Raw genomic sequence first — 24,915 nt, forward strand, 5'->3', positions numbered from 1 at the left:
GGAGGAGGGTTGTGAAAGGGCAAAAAATAAATCTGTTCCGTTACGAACGGCGAAGGTCGCAGGTGATTCACTCCTCTTGACTAGGTCGCGCTAGGTGTTGCAGAGAAGTTTATATCAGGCTGAAGAAACTCCTCTTTCTCAGCTCCGCTTCTCTATTGTTTTGAAACTGTGGCCGCGCTAACGAATGACGTCATTATACTGCGCGACCCTGCATGTATTTCACCCACGTGTGGGTGACTGAATAATTTTCTTTAAAGAAAGTTGTTGTGTTTCTTTAAAATAACTTCAGGTTCTGAATACGTAACGTCTTGTCGACTGCGTTTATGCTTGAACAGAGCACAGCCCTGACAACAGGATCTGTGAAGAATAAAAAATAAGTTGTTCTGTTTAAACTTCGGAAGTCAGCCTTTGTTTCTGACCGACTCTGAAGAAGGATGGCGGAGTGCTTGTTAAATCTGCAAACCCAGCTTGACTCTTTCATGCACGTTTTGCTCAAATCGATCGTGTATGAAGTGTCAGAAGTTTTTGGAAACAGGATGTGTGATTCGGAGGACGAGTTTCAAGACAAACTCCGCAGCGTCTCCCGGATCCTGGTGAGACGGGCCGTGTTTAAAATCACACAGTGTGTGGAGGACAGTGTCGGGAGTGAAATGGCGCAACTGAAGAAGGAAAACGAGAGCCTGAAGTGGAGATTGCAGCTGAGGGAGAAGGAGTCGGGAGCAGGAGGAGATCAGGAACAGACAGATCGTGTTGGACACACGCTTCCCTGTGAAGTCTCTGCAGAAATAAAAGAAGAAATGGATACGGAACTGCAGCTCTCAGGTCAGTGTGGTGACTTGTATGAAGTCAGTATGTGTGTTTAAAACCAGTGTCTATAACTTCCTCACCGGTGAGATTTTTTAAATAACAAACTTTATTTTAAAGAAAACATCTCGCAAGAGTAAACATTCTCGTTATCTAACAAACTATCAAACTGTCATCAAAAAACTTTCCTCACTGGTGAGAATATAGTGCAGAGATGCAGAGTGAAGTGGGAAAGACTTGTGATGTAGCAACGGGATTCTTTACTAGAAACTGAACTGTTTTGTCCGGTTAAGGTGCTGAAAACACCTCGTTCACATTCAACAATTGTTCCACTGAATCAATTTGTAACCCAACATCATTATGAAACAACATTTATAAATATTGTATTTACGTTGTATTGGTCTAGATTTAATATGTATACTAATGATTGTGTAAAAAAAATATTTCAATTGGTTTAAGTATTACCGTCCTCCACGGTCTGTGTCTGTATTAACTCCTCTGGAATATTAATCCAGTGTGTCTGTATTAACCTCTCTCTCTAAGTGCATTGTTTATGTACTGTACTGTGCAGTAAGTGTGTGTGAATCAACCCCTCTCTCTCTCAGTGCAGTGTTAATATACCGGAGTGTCCAGTCAGTGTGTCTGTATGAACCCCTCTCTCAGTACTGTGTTAATGTACTGTAGTGTTCAGTCAGCATGTCTCTATTAAGACCTCTCTCTCAGTGCAGTTTTAATGTAATGTTATGCCCAATCACTGTCTGTATTTACCCCTCTGTCTTAGTGTAGTGTTAATGTACTGTAGTGTGCAAGCAGTTTGTCTGTTAACCCACCTCTCTCTCAATGCATTGTTTATGTGCTGTAGTGTACAGTCAGTGTCTGTATTAACCCCTCTCTTTCAGTATAGTGTTAATGCACGGTAGTGTCCAGTCAGTCTGTCTGTGTTCACCCCTCTCTCTTAGTGCAGTGTTCATGTGCCCTCTCTCTCAGTGCAGTGTTAATGTACTGTTATGTCCAATCAGTGTCTGTATTTACCCCTCTGTCTCAGTGTAGTGTTAATGTACTGTAGGGTGCAGTCAATTTGTCTGTTAACCCACCTCTCTCTCTCAGTGCATTGTTAATGTGCTGAAGTGTCCAGTCAGTGTCTGGATTAACCCCTCTCTCTCAGTATAGTGTTAATGCTCTGTAGTGTCCAGTTAGTCAGTGTGTCTGTATTAACCTCTTTCTCTGATTGCAGTGTTAATGTTCTGTGGTGTCCACTCAGTCTGTATTGATCCCTCTCTCTCAGTGCACTGTTAATGTAAATATAATGTGATTGTGATATTATTACAGTAGACTTACTTTTTACATGGTAGTTAGGTTTCTGACAAAGCTAAATCAGAACACCTCCTTATACCCACATATTCCGCTATGTTTAAACAACCCAAATTGATTGTGAGTGTACTTGTATGCGTGTGTGTGGTTTAAAGCTTTTTAGATCACATGGCCTCAGCTATCACTACTATGCTGATGATACTCAAATATACATCCATACCAAACCTGACGCTGATGTGTCTGTCTCTATTCTATTTAGTTGCATCTCCCATATAAAATCTTGGATGACTCAAAATGTCCTTCATCTTAACTGTGACAAGACTGAAGTCATGCTTATTGGCACCACCCATCAACTTTGTAAAACCAATGCTGTAACTCTATCTGTAGATTTTCTTATACTTGAGCCTCAGTCTATATTGAAAAACTTGGGGATGATATTTGATGTTTGACCCATATGTGCAGCATGTTGTCAAAACATCTTTCATTCACTTCAAAAATATTTCTCCACTACGCCCTGTGTTATCACTAACTGTGGCTGAAAAGAGTTGTCTAATCTTGAATAGACTACTGTAACGCTCTACTCTCTGGGGACTCTAAATCCACATTGAACAAACTTCAGTATGTCCAAAATTCAGTAGCCAGAATCCTGACTAGGTCTAGTCACATTACTCCTATCCTGGAGTCCTTGCACTGGCTTCCTGTCAAGTTGCATGTCAACTTAACAATCCTCCTGCTCACCTATAAGCCTCTCCATGGCTTGGTACCTCAGTACCTGTCTGGGTTATCATCCTACTCCCCACCTCACAACCTTCGCTCTTCTAATTGTGTTCTCCTATCTGTCCCCAAGTCCGTCTACAATCAATGGGTGAGATGGCCTTCTCCTATTATGCCCCAAAGCTCTGGAACTCTCTCCCCAAGGATATCAGAGAGTCACCTTCTCTAAACTCCTTCAAATCCAGACTCAAAACCTTCTTCTTTAGAAGACCCTTCATTGAACTATTCTTTACCCCTCTGCTCCTACTGTATTTAGTACCACCATCTACTGTCTCCTCTAACTGTGTGTTCTCATCATGCTTATTTTGTGTATTTTTTGTTGTTGGCATTCTGTAAAATGCTTTGAGAAGCCACCTTTAAAGGTGCTATATAAAATAAAGTTTTTTATTATTATTATAAAGATTTTGTCTTGTTCTGTTTACAGGTTCAGAGGCCAGTGCTCTCTCTGAGGCTGGGGAAAGGGCTCCTCTTGAACAGAAGCACAGTGAGGAGGAGTGGGGCTCCAGTCTGATGCAGGAGACAGAGCTCACTGCTCCAGAAGGGAAAAAGACTCTCAGTGAGCAGCACACAGAGAGCAGACAGATTGTTGAGGTTCTGGACTCTGTGCCCATGATGAAGATGGAGTCTGAGAGTGAGACACCTGGGCGCTTAGTATGTGATGATTTTACAAAGAAGATGAATAATCTGGACTCGAACAATATTACACAAGGTTGTAATGAACTGGGCTGTGTCTCTGTACAAGAGCACAGTGAAGAACTGGATGTCTTTAATCTTACAGAGCAGGACATGGAGCCCCAGTTGATTGACTGTGCAGAGCAGCAGACTGATGTACCTAGTGAAGAAAACATTGTTGAGATACAGCACAGAGAGGAGAGTCAGTACAGGGAGGAGCAACAGCAGCTCCTACAGGGCTTGATAATTAGGCCTTGTTCTGTTCAAGTGGAGAGACTGTCATTGCACAGTCTCAAACAATCATGCAATCCCTTAGCATCTGATGACTTTACACACAGGTTTAATAATCTGGTTACTCAGAAAATTGTTGAAAGTTTTAATGAACTGGAGAGTGTGTCTGTTCTTGGGCAAAGAGAGGAACAACTGAATGAACTGGGCGGTTTTAGTCTCAGAGAGTTGGAGAAGGAGCCCCAGATGATTCACACTGCTGAGCAGAACACTGAGGGACATAATGAAGAAAACAAATCTCACTTTCATCACACAGAGCAAGACCATTCCATGGAGCATTTTCAGAATAAGAGACCCCAGCATGATCAGAGGATGAGGAAGAATCACTCAAGGCCTTGCTCCGATGGAGTGGACAAACTGCTATTATGGCACAGGGAGGAGGAGCGTTTCTGTCAGTCTAGCATTTCAAAACCCTACCGGCACCTTCACACAGGAGAGAGACCATTCAGCTGCAGTCAGTGTGGGAAGAGTTTTAGACAATCAAGTAACTTAATAACCCACCAGCGCATTCACACAGGAGAGAGGCCTTTCAGCTGCAGTCAGTGTGGGAAGAGTTTTAGTCGGTCAGGTGACTTAAAAACCCACAAGCGCATTCACACAGGAGAGAGGCCGTTCAGCTGCAGTCAGTGTGGGAAGAGTTTTAGTCGGTCAGATGACTTAAAAACACACCAGCGCATTCACACAGGAGAGAGACCATTCAGCTGCAGTCAGTGTGGGAAGAGTTTTATTCGGTCAAGTACCTTAATAACCCACCAGCGCATTCACACAGGGGAGAGGCCGTTCAGCTGCAGTCAGTGTGGGAAGAGTTTTAGTAAAAGAAACCACTTACAATCACACCAGCGCATTCACACAGGGGAGAGACCGTTCAGCTGCAGTCAGTGTGGGAAGAGTTTTAGTCAGTCAGGCGACTTAACAAGCCACCAGCGCATTCACACAGGAGAGAGACCATTCAGCTGCAGACAGTGTGGGAAGAGTTTTAGTCGGTCAGGTGACTTAAAAACCCACCAGCGCATTCATACAGGAGAGAGACCGTTCAGCTGCAGTCAGTGTGGGAAGAGTTTTAGTCGGTCAGATGTCTTAAAAACCCACCAGCGCATTCATACAGGAGAGAGACCGTTCAGCTGCAGTCAGTGTGGGAAGAGTTTTAGTCGGTCAGATGTCTTAATAACCCACCAGCGTATTCACACAGGAGAGAGATAATTCAGCTGCAGTTAGTGTGGGAAGAGTTTTTTTCCAGTCAGGTGACTTAAAAACACCAATCTAGTCACCAGGTCAGTCACCAGTCAAGTCAACTAAAATGTCTTTTAGTGCAAGTAGGTAGATGCATCAGCATGTGACATCCGAAAAAGGCTCCACTGTCGAAACATTTATTTTCTTCTCTTTTCAGCAAACCTTTACTTGTTCCTAAAATATCTATTAGTCATAGTCACCCACTTTTGAGTTCGTCTGGTCCATTAAATTTTGACTATACTCTTATTTACAGTTGACTAAAATAGAAATAGCTCTTGTCACAGAGTTTAATTTGTGTATAGTAAAATGTTTTTAGTTTAATTCAATTTTAAAATGAATTAGGTCTACATTGAATTAATTTCTAAATTGAATTGAATTCCTTATACCCTTGGAATGTTAATTATAGTCATGTTTAATTTACAATTAAGACTGTCTCATTGGATAGGCTTGTTATTGTTTAACAGCTTTTAACTTACCATGTTAAGCAAAGAATGTGTGTAAAACAGATTAAGATCCTTAACTGTCACTCTTAAGGGAAAAAAAAGTCACACATCTGATTAAATTCTACAGAAAGAGCTCAAAGTCTGTGTTGCACAATCTAAAGTGTATTTATCCCCAGGGAGGATATATATATCAAATACAAGAAATATTTATGCAATAAAGGGTACAAAATAAAGAATAAGATATTGTATGAATCTCTTTTAATAAGAAAATCTATTTTGGCACCATTAGTAATAATTCTATATTTTAATGTTTTTTTTCACTGCAGCTATTTTTTTTTAAACAAGACAGGACAAGCAATATATACAGTGCCTTCAGAAAATATTCACATCCCATTGTTTATTTCTCATTCTGCTGTGTTGCAAAGTCAAATTAAATCATATTTGAATGGGATTTTTTCCACTCCTGTAGAAGCAATTCTCTGTAATGTTAAGTATTTAGAATGGAAAATTACTTAATTGATAAGTATTCACTCCCTTTGTTTTAACAACCTAATTTGGGTCAATTATCTTGAGAGATCACACTTAATACATTAACAAGGTACACCTGTGTTCATTTCAAATTCACTGGTGTTCAATTGCTTGATAAATTGCACAATAAATATCACTGACTGTCAAAAAAACCATCAACAACAGGCAATGTTCAAAACAGCAAAAAGATAACAGGTTATGTGCAAAAACATGCATAAACAGAATGAAATAAAGGGAATGAAATTATGGGGATCTACCTCTACCATACATTGACATGTATGGTAGAGGTAGATTTTCAATGTGTGTTTGGGTTTTTGGTAAGAAAGAAAGAAGGCGCTGTGAGTTTCAGATCATAGGTGAGAGGTGAGGTGAGAGTGAGAGAAGCTGGGAGTTTAATAGTTTGATAATGCAGGGGTAAGAACTGTCTCTGAGTCTGGTAGTCCAGGCCCGAATGCTCCGGTACCGTTTTCCAGATGGTAGCAGATCATAAAGTCTGTAGCTGGGGTGTGTCAGGTCTTTGATGATGCTTAGAGCTTTCCTCAAGCACCGTCTGTCATTAATGTCCTGTATAGATGGGAGGGCAACCCCAGTGATAGACTGGGCAGTTTTCACCACCCGCTGTAGGGCTTTGCAGTCAGAAGCACTGCAGTTGCCATACCACACTGTGATGCAGCCTGTCAGTGTGCTTTCTGTAGTGCATCTGTAAAAGTTAGTGAGGATCTGGGGAGATATCTTAGCCTTCTTCAACCGTCTTAGGAAGTACAGGCGCTGTTGCGCTTTCTTGATCAGACAGGTGGTGTTGAGAGACCATGTGAGGTTCTCGGTGATATGGACGCCAAGGAATTCCAAGTTACTGACCCTTTCAACTTAAGCACATTGTGAAAGGTGTTGATGGGGTCTGTTAATTTAGCCTCAAACAAAAGTTAAACTAAGATGCCATAAAGCTGATTTGCTTTAGCAGCCCCAGTGACTTAACGTTACATAATAACAGACAGGAACAACACCCACAGACAGGACAAACCAGACCAATGTCTGCTGCATATCAAAGGGCAGAACCTAGAGCAAGACAGAGTAGGACAAGAGTAATTATATATCAAAGAACAGGACAAGCACTCAGATTGTGAAACAAACTTTCTTCTGACTGTATATATAAGAGCTGGGAAACCCTTGCAGTTTGTCTGTTCTGTGGGGCAGACCCAGCGCGCGTTGTCGGACTTATTGAGCTCAATAAAACTGAATCCACACAAGACTGTGTCCTGCTAAGGAAGCTAAGGTTAATAATATTATTAATAATATGAGTATAGACCAGTTGTGCTAGCAGTTTAATCACCAGTGACTGCTGAGCTGAGTGTTAAGTGAGGAGTTGGCCCTGTATGCTAACACCAGACTCATATTCACTGACCTCAAGGGTACTTGTAAGTGTGATGGCAGCTCCGCTGGCAGCACTGATAGATCTGGAGATGGTATCTAGTCCAGATAAAACAGGGTCAGTTCTAGACCACTTAAGGAGGAGTATTATAAGGGCTAAAGGTAAAGGGAACATGGAAACAAAAGTTATGTATTTAGATTGAAATAAAACATAATAAAAATAATAATTGCTTACACTTTTATAGTGCTTTTCTGGACACTCCACTCAAAGCGCTTTACAGGTAATGAGGACTCCCCTCCACTGCCACCAATGTGCAGCCCCACCTGGATGATGCAACAGCAGCCATAGTGCGCCAGAACGCTCACCACACATCAGCTCTCAGTGGGAAGGAGAGCAGAGTAATGAAGCCAGTGCAGAGATGGGGATTATTAGGAGGCCATGATTAGTAAGGGCTAATGGGAAATTTGGCCAGGACACCAGGGTTACACCCCTACTCTTTTTCAAGAAACACCCTGGGATTTTTAATGACCACAGAGATTCGGGACCTCGGTTTTACATCTCATCTGAAGGACGGCGCCTGTTTAAAGTGTAGTGTCCCCGTCACTATAATGGGGCACTAGGACCCACATGGACCACAGGGTGAGCGCCCCCTGCAGGCCCCACTAACACCTCATCCAGCAGCAACCTTCCCAGGAGGTCTCCCATCCAGGTACTGACCAGGCTCACACCTGCTGAGCTTCAGTGGGTTGCCAGTTGTGAGTTGCAGCTGCTGCTAAATGAATGGCGATAGTATTGTTGTTAAGTTATGAGAATATGGGGAGGGAATTAATATTAGCAATGCTAAGTCAAGAAAAGAAGACAAACAACTTTTAAAAAAAGTTAAAAGAAGGGTTGTGCGACAAGCAAAAAGGGTAAAAAAACAGGTAGTGATGGGCTGCGAGAGGTGGCGATGATGGAGAAGAATGTGAGGTGTGGAGAGGACAGAAGTATAAGCCTGGATGGGTGATAGAAGAAAGAACTGGAGTATAAATGTAAAGAATAACCTTCTGCCTTCCACCTCATAACCCTGGTGAGGCAAGAAAGAATAATACAGCACACAATAGCACAGAACGTGTGCTCAAAAGTACGATAAGTAAAAAAAAAATTGGATTGCAATCTGATTGGAAGTAACAAACATTGCTTGTTGAAAAAAACTGAATGGAATACGTGATACTGTGTTTATTAAAAGTTACACAGCCGTTAAAATAGATACATGTAAAAGTAAAATGGACGCTGTCATTTCGTATAGTTATCACTGGGATGTTATTTTGTTCAGTCTTTTTATCTGTTATCTACCCGTAGAGTCTACAGTTTTAATCAATAATTTACTACTTATGTCTGTGAAACAGTGAGAGGGAGCTCCCATTCCTCATTCAAACTAATCAAAGCTACTGATGAGGAAAGAAAGAGTTGAGTAACTATAACTCATTTCCCTCTTCAGGTAAAAAGTGTATAAAACACGATTGTGATTTGGAGAAAAGTTGTCAATGATTTGTTATTATGTCAAAAGTATTTTCCGTTCAGATTTGAGTGTATTTGTTAAATTATATTGAGTTATTAGAACAAAGTTGGTAGCGCCAATCCTCATAGTTAGCATAAAGGCCATGTATTTGGTATGTTAAATGAAATTTGAATTTAATTTTAAATTAAATTAAATTTGAATGTTAAATGAAATGAAATTTGAAATTAGCAATTTAGTTCATGTTCGGTAATAGCCTTAGATTATTTAGCCTTAGGAACAGAAACTGTTCCTGGTTTTCTATATTTATTGGTGTTTATAATAACCAAAGTGCTCCACATTTTTATATTGCTAGTGAACATTATGTTTTTAAAGAAATACTAATGTGGTCTCGTGATATCGTCGATTTAGATTGTGTTTTACTGAAATGTAGAATATACTAAGGAGAAGACTGAATAAGACATAATGCAGAATATTTTCTTAATGTATAGTTAGAAAAATATTAAGAACCATTTTTGTAACTTTCAGCTTATATTCTTTGTTATATTGTATTACTGTAAATTGTTTATCCTATATAGAATCACACTAAAAGCCACTGATGAGGAAACAAGTTGAGTGACTGATTATTTAATCATTTCCCTCTTCAGGGGCGCAACACTTCCCCTCTCATGGCGAGATCTCGACTTCTTTAACACCTCTGGATAAGGTTCTTCTGTGGAGCAGGCTTTAGACCTCTGCGTACAGCACCCTTGATGTCATTTTATTTTTACAGCATCCGCAATCAGTACAATCAATACAGCAATCATACTGGATTTGACTAGGATTCTGAAATGTCTCTTGCAAAGTTATTCAGGTTTGCTTGAACTTTTAATAAAAAAGTGATCTGAAACTACCCAGCTTACAATCTCTGAGGTAGTTGTCACTAAACTCATACGTGATGTGCCATGTGCCTTTACTTTTTTTGTGTTCAAGAGTATTTGTTGTGTGAGCTCCTCACTGCGTGTCCTGTACTGTACTGTAATTTCGTTTAGATTATCTACGAAGAGTACAGCGACTAGAACACCTTGAACGTCTATAAGAATGTGTATATATAAAAATGCTAAAGAATATGTAAAGTGATTAACATTTTCTTGATGTCGATTTTCTGATTATGTCTCGGCGTCATTTAATGAATTCTCTTAGTGACAGGTCATTTCTTTCCGGTATTTTATTCTGGTGCTGTTATTGATCGCATACGAAACCTTATTCTCATCAGGAAAATGTCACCTACAAAGTCACTGTGAAACTTGTTTTGGGAAAAGTTTCTTAATATTTCATTTGATTAGCATGCAAGAAAATTTGATCATAACCTATGGAATTTCCCGCCAGTGTGGAGCTTGAAATCACAACCTTAAGATTTAGAGTTTAAGAGTCACAGAAGAGGTCGGCCTGGTGTTCAGTTCGCCAACGATAAGCTCCGGCAGTGCTCCTCTGTAAAGCAGATTGTTCGGATCGGTTATGTGGGACGGCACTTCGATACTAAGATGGTTTGCAGCACACGCATGGTTTTCCCCCTTCACGCAAAAAACTTAGACGAAGGAAGCTCTCTTGTCTTGGGCTGCTGTCTCCCGGATTTAAAGCGCTCTGGGTGCCAGCTAGGTCTCTAACAAGCACACTATAAAGACAGGAATTACACTTTGCTCACGTCACGCATGGAATGGCGAGGCTACTTGTTCCAATATTATCTAGTCTCACCTCATATGGTGCCGATTCCTGGTTTTCAATTAAGAAAGAGCACTGCAAACACCGTAAACAGTGCAGAACGTGTGATGAAAGAAGTCTTTTCCCCCCTTTGTCTAAAGCAGAACAGCGGAGTCATGCCGAGGGTTGTGAGATCAAGATTTCAGTGGAGCACTGTCGTCTATGTCTTTAGCTACATGAGTTGGACATCTTCTTGTACACGGAAAGCAGATTGAGATCCTCTGACAGAGGTAGCAAGCGCTCCTAGTTAGTAAAGTTGTTTGTGTCCCTGCCTGTCACGCGGGAAACCGGGGCTTGATTACCGATGGGGAGACAGCTAGTTTTTTTATGATCAGATTCCAGTCTTTAATGCTGTGTGTGAGAGTTTACGTAACTTTCCTTTTCTCACATTTTCTGACAACTATTCCGAAGGAGCGCTCTGTCAACTCCTAATACTTTTAAAAAATCTGCCTGCATGTTTGATTAGTTTTGTTTTATTTAGAAAATGTTCAATATTGATCATAACTAAAGAAAATTATGATCAGAAACAAAAACAAAATGTTGAAGATGCAACTCGATCTTGAATCAGACCTGGGTGACACGGGCTTCTGTTCTGATATGGTTATACGAAAAACAGGAGGAATCTTTTCTCTCCTATGGAGCATGAGCTGAATCAGGAATGAGACATTTCGTGTGTTTGTGCATATGTCAACGCATGGCGTAAAACTAAAACTAAATTAAAAACTAACATTAAGTTTTAAGAGACATTCATTTATATACAAACAAGAGACAGACAAAGCAATAATTCTACATTAACTTGTCCTGCACTGATCAGACTAATTGAAATGGTCTGATTCAGAGCCTGTGAAGCTCGTACTAATACAACATTTTCCTTTGATTTCCTTTGAGGGCGGAGTTGTCTTTAAAATCTGGATTAAATAAAAAGGAGTGACGTCAGTGTAAAACAGCTTTCCTTCTTGGGGAACAACGGTAGTAGTATAAAGCGACACCTTTCGTCAAACTTTTGACAGGTACCATGCCCCCTTTTCCAGCCAATGGTCGTCCGAGGTGGTTGGCTGTCCCGCCCCCATGCCAGCCAATGTCGTGTTGTTATGTGTGCATGTCCCACCCCCTTAGGAGCCAATGGTGTGGGTCGAAACTCCCGCCTCCCCCTGGCCGGTCGGTCCGGCGCCTCAGGGTCCCAAAGCCCCAAGTCGGCGCATCCCTCGCTTTAGGTGTGTGAAAGTGTGTATTGGTTTGGAAGGGGACCATGTCTGCCGCGGGGATGAGTGCGCTCTATTATAACCCTAGGAAATCGGGTAGTTACGGAGGCGCGGGGAGTCTGGTGCGGGCCGCGAGATCCCGGGGTGTGAGCGGCTGGGTGGTCGAGTGGTTGTCCGGCCAGGCTGCTTATACGCTGCACAAGCCGGCGCGCGTACGTTTTAAGAGAAACAGGACGCTGGTGTCCGAAATGGACTGGCAGTGGCAGGCCGACTTGGTGGACATGAGAGAACACCGCTAGTTCAACGACGGTTTCTGTTACATCTTAATGTGTATAGACATGCTGTCTAAATACGCTTGGGCCGTGCCGCTGAAAACCAAGACTGGAGGGGCCGTGACAGGCGCATTCCGAAATATACTGCAAGAGGGGCGTGCTCCTAAAAAGCTACAAACGGACGATGGTAAAAAATTTCTTAACAGGACCTTCCAAAATTTTCTCAAACGTGAGAATATTGAACATTTCGTTACGGCCAGCGATGTGAAGGCTAGCGTGGTCGAGAGGTTTAACAGAACTATTAAAACAAAGATGTGGAGGTACCTGACACACAAAAACACCTTTCGATATATCGACGTCCTTTCAGATCTTATTTACGCTTATAACCATAGTTACCACAAGACTATTAAACGAACCCCGGCTTCTGTTACGTCCGACAACTCCCTTGAGGTGTGGAGAACGGTCAATGACGAGCACTTTAAGAGAAAACCGTCAAAGTTTTCATTTAATGTGGGTGATCGCGTGCGGGTGTCCAAAATAAAGGGAGTGTTTGAGAAGGGATATGAACAGACCTTCACAGATGAAATTTTCACTGTCAAAGAGCGGACCGCGGCTCTGAGACCCTATTACAAACTGCAGGACTACGCAGGCAACAACATTAAGGGCTCCTTCTATGCCGAAGAGCTACAGAAGATAAACCCAGATGTTGAGAACGTCTACCGCATCCAAACGATTTTAGCAGCCAGGGGTCGTGGCAAAAACAGCTTTTGGTAAAGTGGCGTGGCTGGAGCGATAAATTCAATAGTTGAGTGAAGGCTTCTGAGGTCCGAGACATATAGAGGTGGTGAAAAATGAACCCCAATGGTTTCTATGTGATGCTGGCTAGTAATTCATCCTCAAAGATGTTTCCAAAGAACACTAACGCGTGCTTCACAGAGCATCTGGCAAAGGCGATTGACCTGGACGGGGGCTGGGAAGTGGGCCTGGTCGAACTACACTATCCGAATACACTAAACACTTTTGATGAAGACGAAGTTTTTCTGTTCGTCAGCGAGGAGCTCAAGACTATCTGGACCTGTACCTTACCGAGAGGGTACTACGGCAACATCGAGCAGCTCTTGCATGAAATGAAACGGGCTGCTGAAAAATCCAAGTTAACGGCTGTAAGTCTTAAATACAACCCCATTAGCCGGTCGGTAAGGATTGTTAGTGATAAACGGTTTGTTATGCAAGTGCGTGACCACCTAGCGCGGATGTTGGGTTTTAATTCGGGTGTCGCCGGTGTAAAATCACCGCACCCCGTCGATATGACTGGCGGATTTAACACCATGTATATATACACCGATATCATAGAACACCAGTTAATAGGCGACGTCTACGTACCGCTTTTGTGTTGTGTGCCCTTCAGAGGCGTGGATGGTGAATTCGTCACAGTATTGTACGACAAACCCCATTACGTGCTGGTGAGCATCGACCATTTTAACAACATCACTATTGAAATAAAGACGGATCAAAACGAACACGTGTCATTTGCATTTGGATAGGTCATCGTCAAGCTGCATTTCAGACCTGTGAAAGCGACAAACATCTAAAAGGATGACGGTCATCAAGAGCTACGGGGATCCTTCTTTGTATACACACTACTACAAACAACAGGCTGGTTATGGATTACCAGGATTTTCAGGGCTACCGGTTCAGTACGGCGCTGGTATCGGGGGGTATTTTCAGAGCGCTATTTAGAAAAGCCGTGCCTTTTCTGAAACGCGGGTTTGAAATAGCTAAGCCGCACATGGCATCGGCAGCTAAAAACATCACCAAAGACGTGGTCAGCAACGTTACAAGCGCGGTCATGTCTAAGGTGGCTGCACATCAGCAGGAAGGTTCAGGTCTAGCATACATCCGCAGGGGTGTCAGGAGAAAAAGACAGACGTCATCATCACACCGTCGGGGGCCGCCGAAACCTGATAAAAGAATGGCTAAGCGCAGACAGGCAACTCATAAAAGCTTCAGGTCGACCAAGAAGAGCGTGACACACCGCAATCAACGAGACACGAAACGAGACATATTTTAAACATGGCTTTTGTTCATGTCTGCAGAATGAGCCAAGTCGGAGCTGGACATATTTAAATTAGCACCTACCCAAACAAGCATCGAGAAAAGCTTGTACATAGAAGTTCCACCCCTCACAGCCCTAACAGAAAACGCACCTCTGGAGTTCTACGTCGCAGGCAACGGAGAAGATTATTTAGATTTAAACAACACCCTGCTCTATTTGACCTGTAAAATAATGGAAGAAGACGGTCGGGACATTGATGCGGCAGCCCGTGTGAGCCTGGTGAAGTACCCCATCGCAGCCATCTTCAGCCAGGTTGACATCACCGTAGGAGACCGATTGATCAGCCAGAGCAACAACTGCTATCCTTACAGAGCCTTTATAGAGTCGGTCCTGAACTACAGTGAAGAGACGCTGAAGACGCAGTATTCAACAGGGCTCTTTGACAAAGACACAGCCGGGGAACACGAGTCCACAATTTTGGATGGTCCCAATCAGGGGTTCAGAAAAAGAGCATCATACACGACGCAAAGCCGAAAACTAGAGCTCCTGGATCACATTCACGCCGACCTGTTTTTTCAGGACAAACTAGTACTGAATGGCGTAGACCTGAAAATAAAACTCACACGAAACAGAGATGCTTTCTGCTTAATGAACAACGCCGGAGAATACAAACTGAGCGTACTCTCTGCATCTTTGTTTGTGAAAAGAGTCAGAGTGTCACCCGGGGTCAGACTGGGACACGCCGAAGCACTCCTGACGGCCAAAGCTAAATACCCCATAGACCGCGTACAGATGAAAGTCTTCAGCCTGCCTGCCGGGAGCCGTGTATGTAACCAAGAAAACCTCTTTCTCGGACAGTTACCCAAAGTGGTCATTTTGGGGTTTGTGGACAACGCGGCATTCAGCGGCAGTTTTACCCAAAACCCCTTCAATTTTAAACACTACAACGTTAACTTTCTGGCTCTCTACGTGGACGGTGAACAAATCCCCACTAAACCGCTTCAACCAGACTTCCAGAATGGACATTGCGTCCGTTAATATTTGAATCTGGTGAAAACAGCCGGGAAGCGTCTGAAAGACAAACCACTTCTGGTGGACCGCGAGGAGTACGCGCGAGGTTACACATTGTTCGCTTTCAACCTCAGCCCCGACGACGAGTGCACAGGACATTATTCACTTATCAAAACGGGTAATCTGAGAGCTGAAATACGCTTCGCGCTACCGCTACCCACTACAGTTAACATGGTTGTGTACACGCTGTTCGACAACGTGATAGAGCTAGATATGAGACGTCAAGTCATTTACGACTTCAGCTAAAAAGCACTGGAGGCCACACAACCTGCACATAAAGATGAACACCAAACAGCTGGAAGACATTCTAACCCAGGACCGCTACACCCGAGACAGTTTTCTAGGCGTGTTCCCCAGTGATGCCCTACCGCGTGAGAGACTGGCGTGGCCTCCTCTGAGTTTAATAGTTAATACTCACCCACACGACCGCCCCGGTGAACACTGGCTGGCTATTTACTTACCCGACGACGAGGGCGCAGAATTTTTCGACTCCTACGGATTTTCACCCGAAGCCTTTTTTTTTCCCAAGAATATTATTGATTTCTTAAACAGAAATGCTAATTCCATATTTTACAACAACAGACAATTGCAAGATTCTTTTGCGGTGACCTGCGGTCTACATCGTGTCTTTTTTCTATACCATTGTAGCGGCAATGCTTGTTAATAAGACAGAATTAAGCGTTGGTATGCTCCTAAAAGAGGCCCCATCTCACCCTCCATCTCTGTGGTGCAGCCACAGAGAAAGAATTCATGCAAGCTGATTTAAGAGTGTTTTCTTGTGATAAGAAACAAGCTCCCAGACGGGGATGCAATTAGCTGAGCCTGGCTATCATGATCAATGGTCATCTATTGGCGCCTATCAGTCTAGGGAGTGCCGAATGGACATCTGGACTGCATTCCTAAGTGTCAAGAGTAAGTGACCTATATCTCACCTTGACCAACCAATCAGGGACTGGCAGGGCGTGGTAATACCACGTGGGTCTCCAATGCCCGCCAAACTCTCAACCAATCAGCACACATCTGGGTCTTGATCAAAAAGGGAGCGCAAGCTCAGTTCTGGGCTCTCCTTGGCCATTTTCGCGCATCCTCAGAGACAATCACGTGACAACTGCTGTTGTCTGCAAAAGGACTTGGACTTTGTTCAAAGTGCGAGGCCGAGGAACCCGTACGTACTCAGAATTCTACCAACGTGAATGCTCCGCTTGATCAACGGCAGCCTACAGTTGGACCCTCGTCGACAACCTGAATAGCTTATTCAGAAGCAGCGCTGGACCGGGAACGAACCAGTTTCTTCCCAGGCAAAAGAGTGACTTGTGAGGACTCGCGGTCACACTCTGTGCATAGAGACTTTCTACTAGCCAGCCGGACTGCTGGTAGATCCCCTCGGAGCAACGACTGCCCTGCGCGCCGCAGTCAGATTCCTCCGCCCGTCCTACTCCGAGCTGCACCTCGACTGGTTGGCCGGTAGCCAGAGGACGCCGTCACAACGCCCATTGGACAACCGCTGCAACAGAGGCTGCAACAGAGCCTGTCAGCTGGTTTGGTGTTCGTGCCGGGAAATTCCAAATCCAAACACAGTGGATAAGTAAACCCCATGTTCTACATTGCGTCTCGAGAATTCAATTGTACCTCAAGTTGTTATCAATTTAATTCATGAGTAATGTATTTACTTCCGAGTTTAGAGTAACAGTGGGTAATAACACTGATTAGCGATTTGGTAACCGAACGATATATATTGACATATATTCTCTGTTGTGTATCTCTTTGTGATTGCATCTCTTCGAGATTATATACCTTGTATATTGATAACCCTCACCGTAAGGTCTGCCGCTCGTATCCAGGCAGACTAGTATATGTTTGTTGCACAGTTATATTAATAAATGTATCCCGTGTATTGAACCCGTGTGTGCGTTGTTAGTTGTTCTGACGATTGATTTTCTAAAAGCCCCAACGAACAACCTCGTGATTACTGCTACAATTAATAATTGTCTCAGTAAACCCATCAAAACCACTACACCATAGATGTAAAGGTTTATCTTTTAGAAACATTTTAGAACTTTATTCTACGAATGCAATCCAGAATGACCCCATGGTGGAAATGTTTCTGAAAAACCGACGCCGTGTGAGACGGAGACCCTGATACCCTTTTAAGCCATTTGAAAATACGAATGTTCAATTACGCGGGTGTTTACGACAATTTAAAACATGTCATAAATGTTAATCGACCGTCTAAAATAAAAATGAAATCAAACCATTTCGATGTCTGTGTGGTTATTATTTAGAAAGAACACAAAACATGAATTAAAATCAATACAATATTTTTATTATACATTCGCTGTTATAGCGCTCAAGCTTTTTTTAATGTTATGTTTAATGTTACATCCAAGCCATTTTCTTACAAAAATTTTTAACTATATTGCTCACGCTTTTTAATATACATTTCAAGTCATTTATCACAAACACACATACCCAGAGAAAAAATGTTACAAAGACAACCATGTGGGTCTAGGTATTAATGATCGTCTCCTTTCAGCGGTTATCTAAGAGACCGGGTCGACCATCGACAACTCTACTGGTTGTTTTAAAGTTTTGACCGACGCTGCACACCCCAGCGGGGCAGCCTTGAGTTTTTCAAGTAGCTCTCGGTTACCAGCGTTGGCTAGCAAGGTGCCCGGCACGTTGGTTTCTGCCATAGCCTCCATGAACACATCCCAACCTTTTGGCTTCTTACCGACCGCAACTGCTTGCTGCTGCGTGAGAGCCCTGACAAGACCAATCATGTGAGAGCCCTCAACGGGTGCCCCCTTGTACACAAATTCCCCTTTTTCATTCCAGGCTATTAATGGTTCATTGCGGGCCATGGTCTTTAACAATATCTTGGCATTTCTCCGGAACCGCTGAGACACACTGTCCAAAATATACCCAAAGTCAGTGTCGCTCAATGTCGGCGGTTGTGCTAACGTGAGTGATAGCTCGGCGGGTGCATTTTCATGTAGTACAACAGTTAAAGTCCCCTTTTCGGAAGTCTCCTGGCGTATTAATGTCAAATACCGTTGTAACACCTAACTGTACAATTTCACTTTTTCATATTCGGCCAGATGCGAGTTCTGAAGAATGTCTCGCATTTCATCATCCAACCGACGGGTTGTTATTTTTTCGAACCCAGACCGCTCTCGGAGTCGATCGAGCTGTTTCTGAGGTACCAGGTACATTTTTTCAGCGTGCTCCAATATTGACGTTGTAGAAGCCCCGTAATCAATGGTACTGCAATACTCAACAGGGTCCCGATAAAACCGCCGGACTGGTTCACCAAGAGTCTCTTTCTTTTAAGAGAAAGACCCTTTCGACTCAAAGTCTTTATAAGCTTACGCTTTCTCTTCAGGGTCCCAAACTGCTTAGCAGATAACGGTATGTTCCCTTTCAAGGTATTCAAGGCAATTTCAGCTATGGCCTGTATAAGATCATTTGTAGCCCTGCAGAGAATAGTTTTCCGCTGCTTGGGGGCGGCTTTCACCAGAAAATTTAAGAGAGTCAGGTTTCTCAGAACGCGTGAAGACATGATGACGCCCCGAACTTGTTTTTTCGACTGAGTCTGTGGTTGCGAGATCACCAACTTTTAGATTTTTTAAATACATAAGCCATGGGTACATCTGGGGGGAAAAGACCTGTTCACAAACGATAGTCATCTGGGGTGTCGGCATTTAAATCCACCAACAAGTAACCGAAAGGTTTTTTAGTAGCGTCATCGAACGCTTCCAAAAAAAAAATGGCTTTACCGGGGTACATCTGCCGGGACATGGTTGTAATCTGTAGTTTATCTCTAGGGTTTTTAAACAGCACCATGTAGTTTGTATTTAACGCGATGGTTCTACTTTTCCGGCCTTGACAAAACACATTTTGGACGATATACATGATGCTGAGGTTTCGGTGGTGTACGTATTTGGTAAAAGCTTTTTCTATCTCATTATTTTCACACGCAGACTCCATCAAATCATCAACTACAATCAAATTTACTCTACCCTGCGGCAGTAGCTGGTCGTCGGAAAACGACGTTGGTAGTCCTTCTATAAACTGAATGTATGGAAATTTCACAAGCAACTCAGCGTATAGAGGTCGCCAGCAGCTGTAACACCAGACTGTGTTTTCGGGTTTAAGAGTCATAACGGTATCACCGTTCTCCAAGAGCTGTTTTATAAAATAACTTTTACCGCAATTCGTGGGTCCGGACAACATGCATGAAAAAGGGTGTTTTAACCTGACATCCATCGTGTTAATATCCGTAGGGCAACGATGTCAAATTTTCTTGCAGCACCCGCTTGTCGTAAACTACCTTCTGGGTTTTCTTTAAGGTCCGGGTCTCACTGCGCCAATCCTTTTTAACACGCACGATCATCGGCTGTTGAATAGAAATGTGTTTAAATTCCCGGCACTCTGCATAAGGGTTAACGCCATAGTCAAAAACCAAGTCCCGCAGACTCTTAAAGTTAACTTTTTCACAATTGTTCACATTGAGCGTAATGCCTTTTACCTTTAAACAGGCTTTCCCTCCAGACAGTTTGTACCCGTACGACTTGGGTCCTGTTGATACAAACTCGGTGATGTGTTGTCCAGCAGCTATTTCGCTGGTCAGCTCACCCAAGTAGTCACCCAGTTCCGGATTCCACTCACCCTCCCGGCTCACAAAGATAACCGAATCTGTCTCGTGGTACAGACAGTGGCCTTGCAAAGCATTTAGCAGATTGTATAACTCCAAGCGGGCATAGGCGGTTGTAAAGCTAGCGATGAAAATGTTAGTGTTTGAATGGCCTGTATAGTGGTGTTTAGTGTTTCCACGTAACACAGGCTGTGTTTTCATTGATAAACTCGCAGGCTGACACCTCATGATATGGCGTAAATAAGTACCTGAACAATTCATCGGGGTTTCTCACAATGGTGGTCTGTGGTAAATTGTCTCTTTGTCCATACTTCCCCCACAAACTGTTCAAGGCAATTTTTGAAAGCTGTCTTTTGGCCGGATTCTTTTTAATGTTGCCGGGGTCCAGCCGTCACCCGCTTTTTCATAATATTCGCTGATATATCTTTGTTGTTTCGCGACATCTGTACACCCCTCTGGAAACCCCGAAGCTTCCTGTTTCCCTTTCAGATGCAGTTTGATGTAGTCGGTAAAAATATCGTGTGAGGCCTTTTCGAAATGCCAAATTTCGTAAATTTTACACACTCAATACCCCAGATCTAAGGCCATCTGTAATTCAGGGGTGCACCAGACACCAGTCAAGGCGCGATCTTCATCACCGTGCTCACAGGGGGTGGTCTGTTTTGTTTCAGCACACGTACGACACAGTGTGAAAAACAGTTTTTTGTCAATTTTGGTTGGAAGAACTGGAAAGTATAAACGTCTGCGTGGGTAAACTTTCACCTTCGCTAAACCGAAATACCGTTTTAAATCTCCAAAGTTGTTATAAATGATTCGGGGGTGCCCCAGTGTGTATTTTTTAGTTTTGTTCACAAACGGATACAGACTGGTGAAATCATAGCTGTGTAATGCAAACAAATAGCATTTGTTCTCCCCCGAAAAAGTGACTCCCGCGGTTGCAGAGGCTCTGGTAACTGCGCAGCTGTTAAAAATTTACCCAAGTCTCCATTTTCAACAAGCATGTCTCTGAACTCGTGCTCCCACAAAACACGCACGTTAAAACCTCTCATTTTGAGAAAATTAATTTTAACCATCGTACAACCAGCCAAAAGTAGTGTTTGTCAGCGGATTAAAATCGTTTTCACAATAACAAACGCTACAACCATGAAAAAAGCAACCGTTGAGCTCAAAGGCTGTCGGCACTCCGTCAATTACAGCATAACCATCCAGAAAATATGGGCCAACCTTGAACTCACTGGCCGTGGTTAACGGGTGTTGGATTTTAACGGGCTCTGTGTGTTCGATGTACATAAGCCACTTTAACTAACCCCGCCACACACACCGCACGTCTCCAAAACATCACAAATTATCTCTAATACGTGATTTTAAAACGTTAAGACCAATCCGTTAAAGTATGAAGAACAACACCCCATCATTTGTTGCCTATTAATACCTTAAAGACTTTTACGCTTGCGATGTGTGGAAATTTATCTCAAACTTTCGAAAAAGCTGTCGCGAATGTGTTATTAAAAATAAACTGTGTCTTATTACATTATTTTAAAAACTTTAAGACCAAACCCGCGTGTTTAAAATTTCTTTTCTGGGCAAACACATCATTTGTGTTTGCGTTGTGTGTTAATACTTTTAAAGTTTAAAACGTATAAACTGATATGTGAATACTATTCGCTCTCGATAAAACAAGGGGGGGGGGGTCATCACAACATTGGTTGTGATGCGTTTTAAAGCATCACAACCAATTGAAAAATGTCTTGTGTTATGTAGGCGTGGTTACACCATTGGCGCATATTCTTAAACGCTCCGGACTGACAGGGTCGCAGCGCGTCCTTGGCGCTGTCAGACACCGCCCCTTGTTAGGAGCTGCGGAGATGGCTTCTTTGTGTGGAGAAACAACGGGGTCTGCTACTCTACAAAGTGAAGAGGTAGGCGGCTAAAATATTTTTTCTGATCGTGGAATTGTTGTATCGGTGCTTAGCGTATGTCATTTTAATACTTGGTCTTCTTTTTAGCAAAACCCGACCCCACCCTCTGCACCCTGTGACAGCGGCGGGGGTGTGAGTTCAGCTGGGGTACCAGATGTTGAAGAACTGCCGGGTGCTAGCGATGATACCACGCTACAAATGGTAAATATTAACAAAAAACCTTAGCTCAAAAGTTTTTTAAGCCTTTCTTTTCTTTTTCCTTTAATAGAATAAAGAGGATGTGGACGGGTCAATCTTCAGCCTACCAGCACAACTGAATGTTTCGTGTCTATGCTTGTGTGTTCGGCCAAATGTTAATAAAGCTGATGCCCAACAAGGTTTAGCTAACGATGTCCCTAATGAGCCCAATGTTTGAAACACCTACTGTTGAAATAAAGCGGTTCACATTTCACATGGTGTTTGTCCTGCGAGTTCTTTCCGTGAGACTTTACGCAGTCAGTGTGTGTGTGCTTACAACCCTGCTGCTTTTGAGACACGGCTTGTGCAGCGTATAAGCAGCCTGGCCGGACAACCACTCGGCCACCCGGCCGTGGCTGGCGCCGCTCACAACACGGGATCTCGCAGCTCACACCAGACTCTCCGTGCCGCTGTAACTACCCGATTCCCTAGGTTTATAATAGAGCGCACTCAACCCCGCTGCAGACATGGTCCCCTTCCAAACCAATACACACTTTCACATACCTAAAGCGAGGGATGCACCGCCTTTGGGCTTTGGGACCCTGAGGCTCCGGACCGACTGGCCGGGGGGGAAGGCGTGAGTTCCGACCCTTAACAACACACCATTGGCTCCTGAGGGGGCGGGACATGCACAAATAACAACACGCCATTGGCTGACAAGGGGGCGGGACAGCCAACCACCGCTGACTGCCATTGGCTGGAAAAGGGGGCGTGGTACCTGCCAAAAGTTTGACGAAAGGTGTCGCTTTATACTACTCAGAACACATGTAAGACTTACACACAACTTTTAATATGCTGTAGTGAATTTGCAGGTATCCTGGGGAGGGAAGAGAACTGATATTAAGGAAATACATATTTAAAGGGGATGTAAGTATTAAATGTGTTTTGTCACATCTGGGTGTTAACTGAATAACATTTTAGCATTATTTTTTGTGTTTTGACTCTATACTTGTGTTTATCAGGAGACAGCAGAAATATTGATGTTTACATTTATATTCACATTCCCAGTGATATTGACTTAGGTACTCCACTATTTACTTGTAGTTTGACTGGTGTCAAAAGTTGAAAATCTCTGCAAACATCAAGATGGCTAAGGACGTGGAAAGAAACTCAATCACATTTAGAGAAGGTAATGTTTAGATCGGATTAATTCAAAGTGTGTCTCTGGGTGCGTTTGATCTACCAACGTTGTGTTTAACTGAAGGACACCCTGACTGAGTGTGCCATAGAAACTGACATTTTTTGTATTTTTTCTACATTCACAGATTTTTGGCTAAAGTAAAAAAAAAGATCGTTGTCATTTTCTTGCCAGCTGGCAGTAATTCTTTTGCACTGATAAGAAAGATGAGCATTTTATCTTTCGCAATGTGTGGATTTCTTGAAAAACAAGTTGTGCCAAAAGCGAAATTAAAAGTTCATTTAAACATAATGCAGAAGCATATTGTCTGTAACAATAAACAGTGGGCGAAGACAGGAAGTAAGGCACTGCTGGGATTTGAACCCAGGATCTCCTGTTTACTAGACAGGCGTTTTAACCAACTAAGCCATAGCGCCAGCAAAGCACTGCCCTTTTTCAGCCAGTTGGACACACTGCTCTGTTATATCTTCGTTCGGTGTGCGGTGAGCCTGCTCACTGAGCAAGTTGAGAAAGGATGTGAAATGGCTTTTATCTGCCAATTTCATTACCAAGGAGCTCAATATGCTTTTGATTATCTACAGGGTGTGTAGTGCAACACAGGCGATGGACTGCTGGGATTTGGAGCCAGGATTTCCCGTTAACTAGACAGGTGCTTTAACCAACTAAGCCACGGCGCCGGCAGAATTCTCCTCTTTTACTGCCCCTTGGACACACCGCTCAGAGACACCTGCATTCAGTAAGCTGAGTCGGCTGGCTGAGCATGTTGCCTCCTTTACATTCTGGCCCCGACACTAAGAGAAACGTACAGAAATGGCTTTTATCGGGCACTTTTCATGTCCAATGCGCTTGACATCTCCCACGGGCGACAGAGTTCATTTACGACACTTCCTTTCTTTCTTTCTTCTTTCTGTACTCTTTGATGAAAAAAAAACGAGTAATCATGTAAGGGAAAATGTATTTTTTCATGGAGAAAACGTGCACCAGGAAATGTTGTGTTTAGAAGAAGTGAGTTAACATGAAAAGTGACCTAATTTACCAGAGCAAATGCTCACCTAGCAAGGTCTGCTTTACTACTAGAGAGACGTAGAGTGAAAGATGTGATAATTTCAAGCCGTTGTGGAACAAAACGCTATTTTCTTTTTAATTATAAATGAATTAGAAATTCAGAGCGACACATAAAGGCTTTGTCTGCTTAAAAGTGATGATTTTTAAAAACTGATAAAAATTTGGAAAACACGTTTCTCACGTAGAAATTTAAGATGGGGGTGGGGTATTACTAGTAGTGGCGCTGAACTCACCATGGTGCAATTCATTTACGTGACGGACTAGTGGTTTAATGGATAACGCATCTGATTTCGGTTTATTAGATTGTCGATTCGACTTCTACCGGGGTTGTGTGATTTAAATCAGGCTCCTCAGAAATAGAAGTCCGTTATGTAAATAGACCGCACCTGAAAGCAAACGTTGGGTCTGGTTTCCTTTCTTTCCTGCATGAAATAGCAAATCGTTACAAAAAACACCAGCTAATGTCCAATAGCGTTAGTCATTTAAGCTAACATGAATATACTGTAGGTCTTGGTACATGGGAGTGGATTTCAACCACAATTAAAAAAGGACAAATTGTAATTACAGGCTTCAGACACTTTTTCATACAAAAGTGACCAAACACTCCCTAACTTTCAGGTTTGCTTGAACCTGTAACAAAAACG

The 24,915-nt window shown here is 42.9% G+C and overlaps 2 protein-coding genes and 1 non-coding gene across 3 annotated transcripts in view; 1 reads left to right on the forward strand and 2 right to left on the reverse strand.

The window, feature by feature from the left end:
* LOC138242792 (zinc finger protein 271-like) overlaps window positions 1–24,915 on the reverse strand; it is a 781,993-nt gene that overhangs the window by 129,230 nt on the left and 627,848 nt on the right. The window lies entirely within an intron of this gene.
* On the forward strand, window positions 216–7,115 carry LOC138242788 (zinc finger protein 436-like). The gene is made up of 2 exons (XM_069198337.1): window positions 216–822; window positions 3,314–7,115. Exons 1-2 carry the CDS (start codon window positions 435–437, stop codon window positions 5,047–5,049), a joined length of 2,124 nt encoding a protein of 707 aa, XP_069054438.1. The 5' UTR covers window positions 216–434; the 3' UTR covers window positions 5,050–7,115.
* Window positions 23,549–23,622, reverse strand: trnat-agu (transfer RNA threonine (anticodon AGU)). The gene has a single exon. It is a non-coding gene; the product is annotated as a tRNA-Thr (tRNA).

This window comes from Lepisosteus oculatus, chromosome 14 (genome assembly GCF_040954835.1).
Source record: "Lepisosteus oculatus isolate fLepOcu1 chromosome 14, fLepOcu1.hap2, whole genome shotgun sequence".
NCBI lineage: Eukaryota > Metazoa > Chordata > Actinopteri > Semionotiformes > Lepisosteidae > Lepisosteus > Lepisosteus oculatus.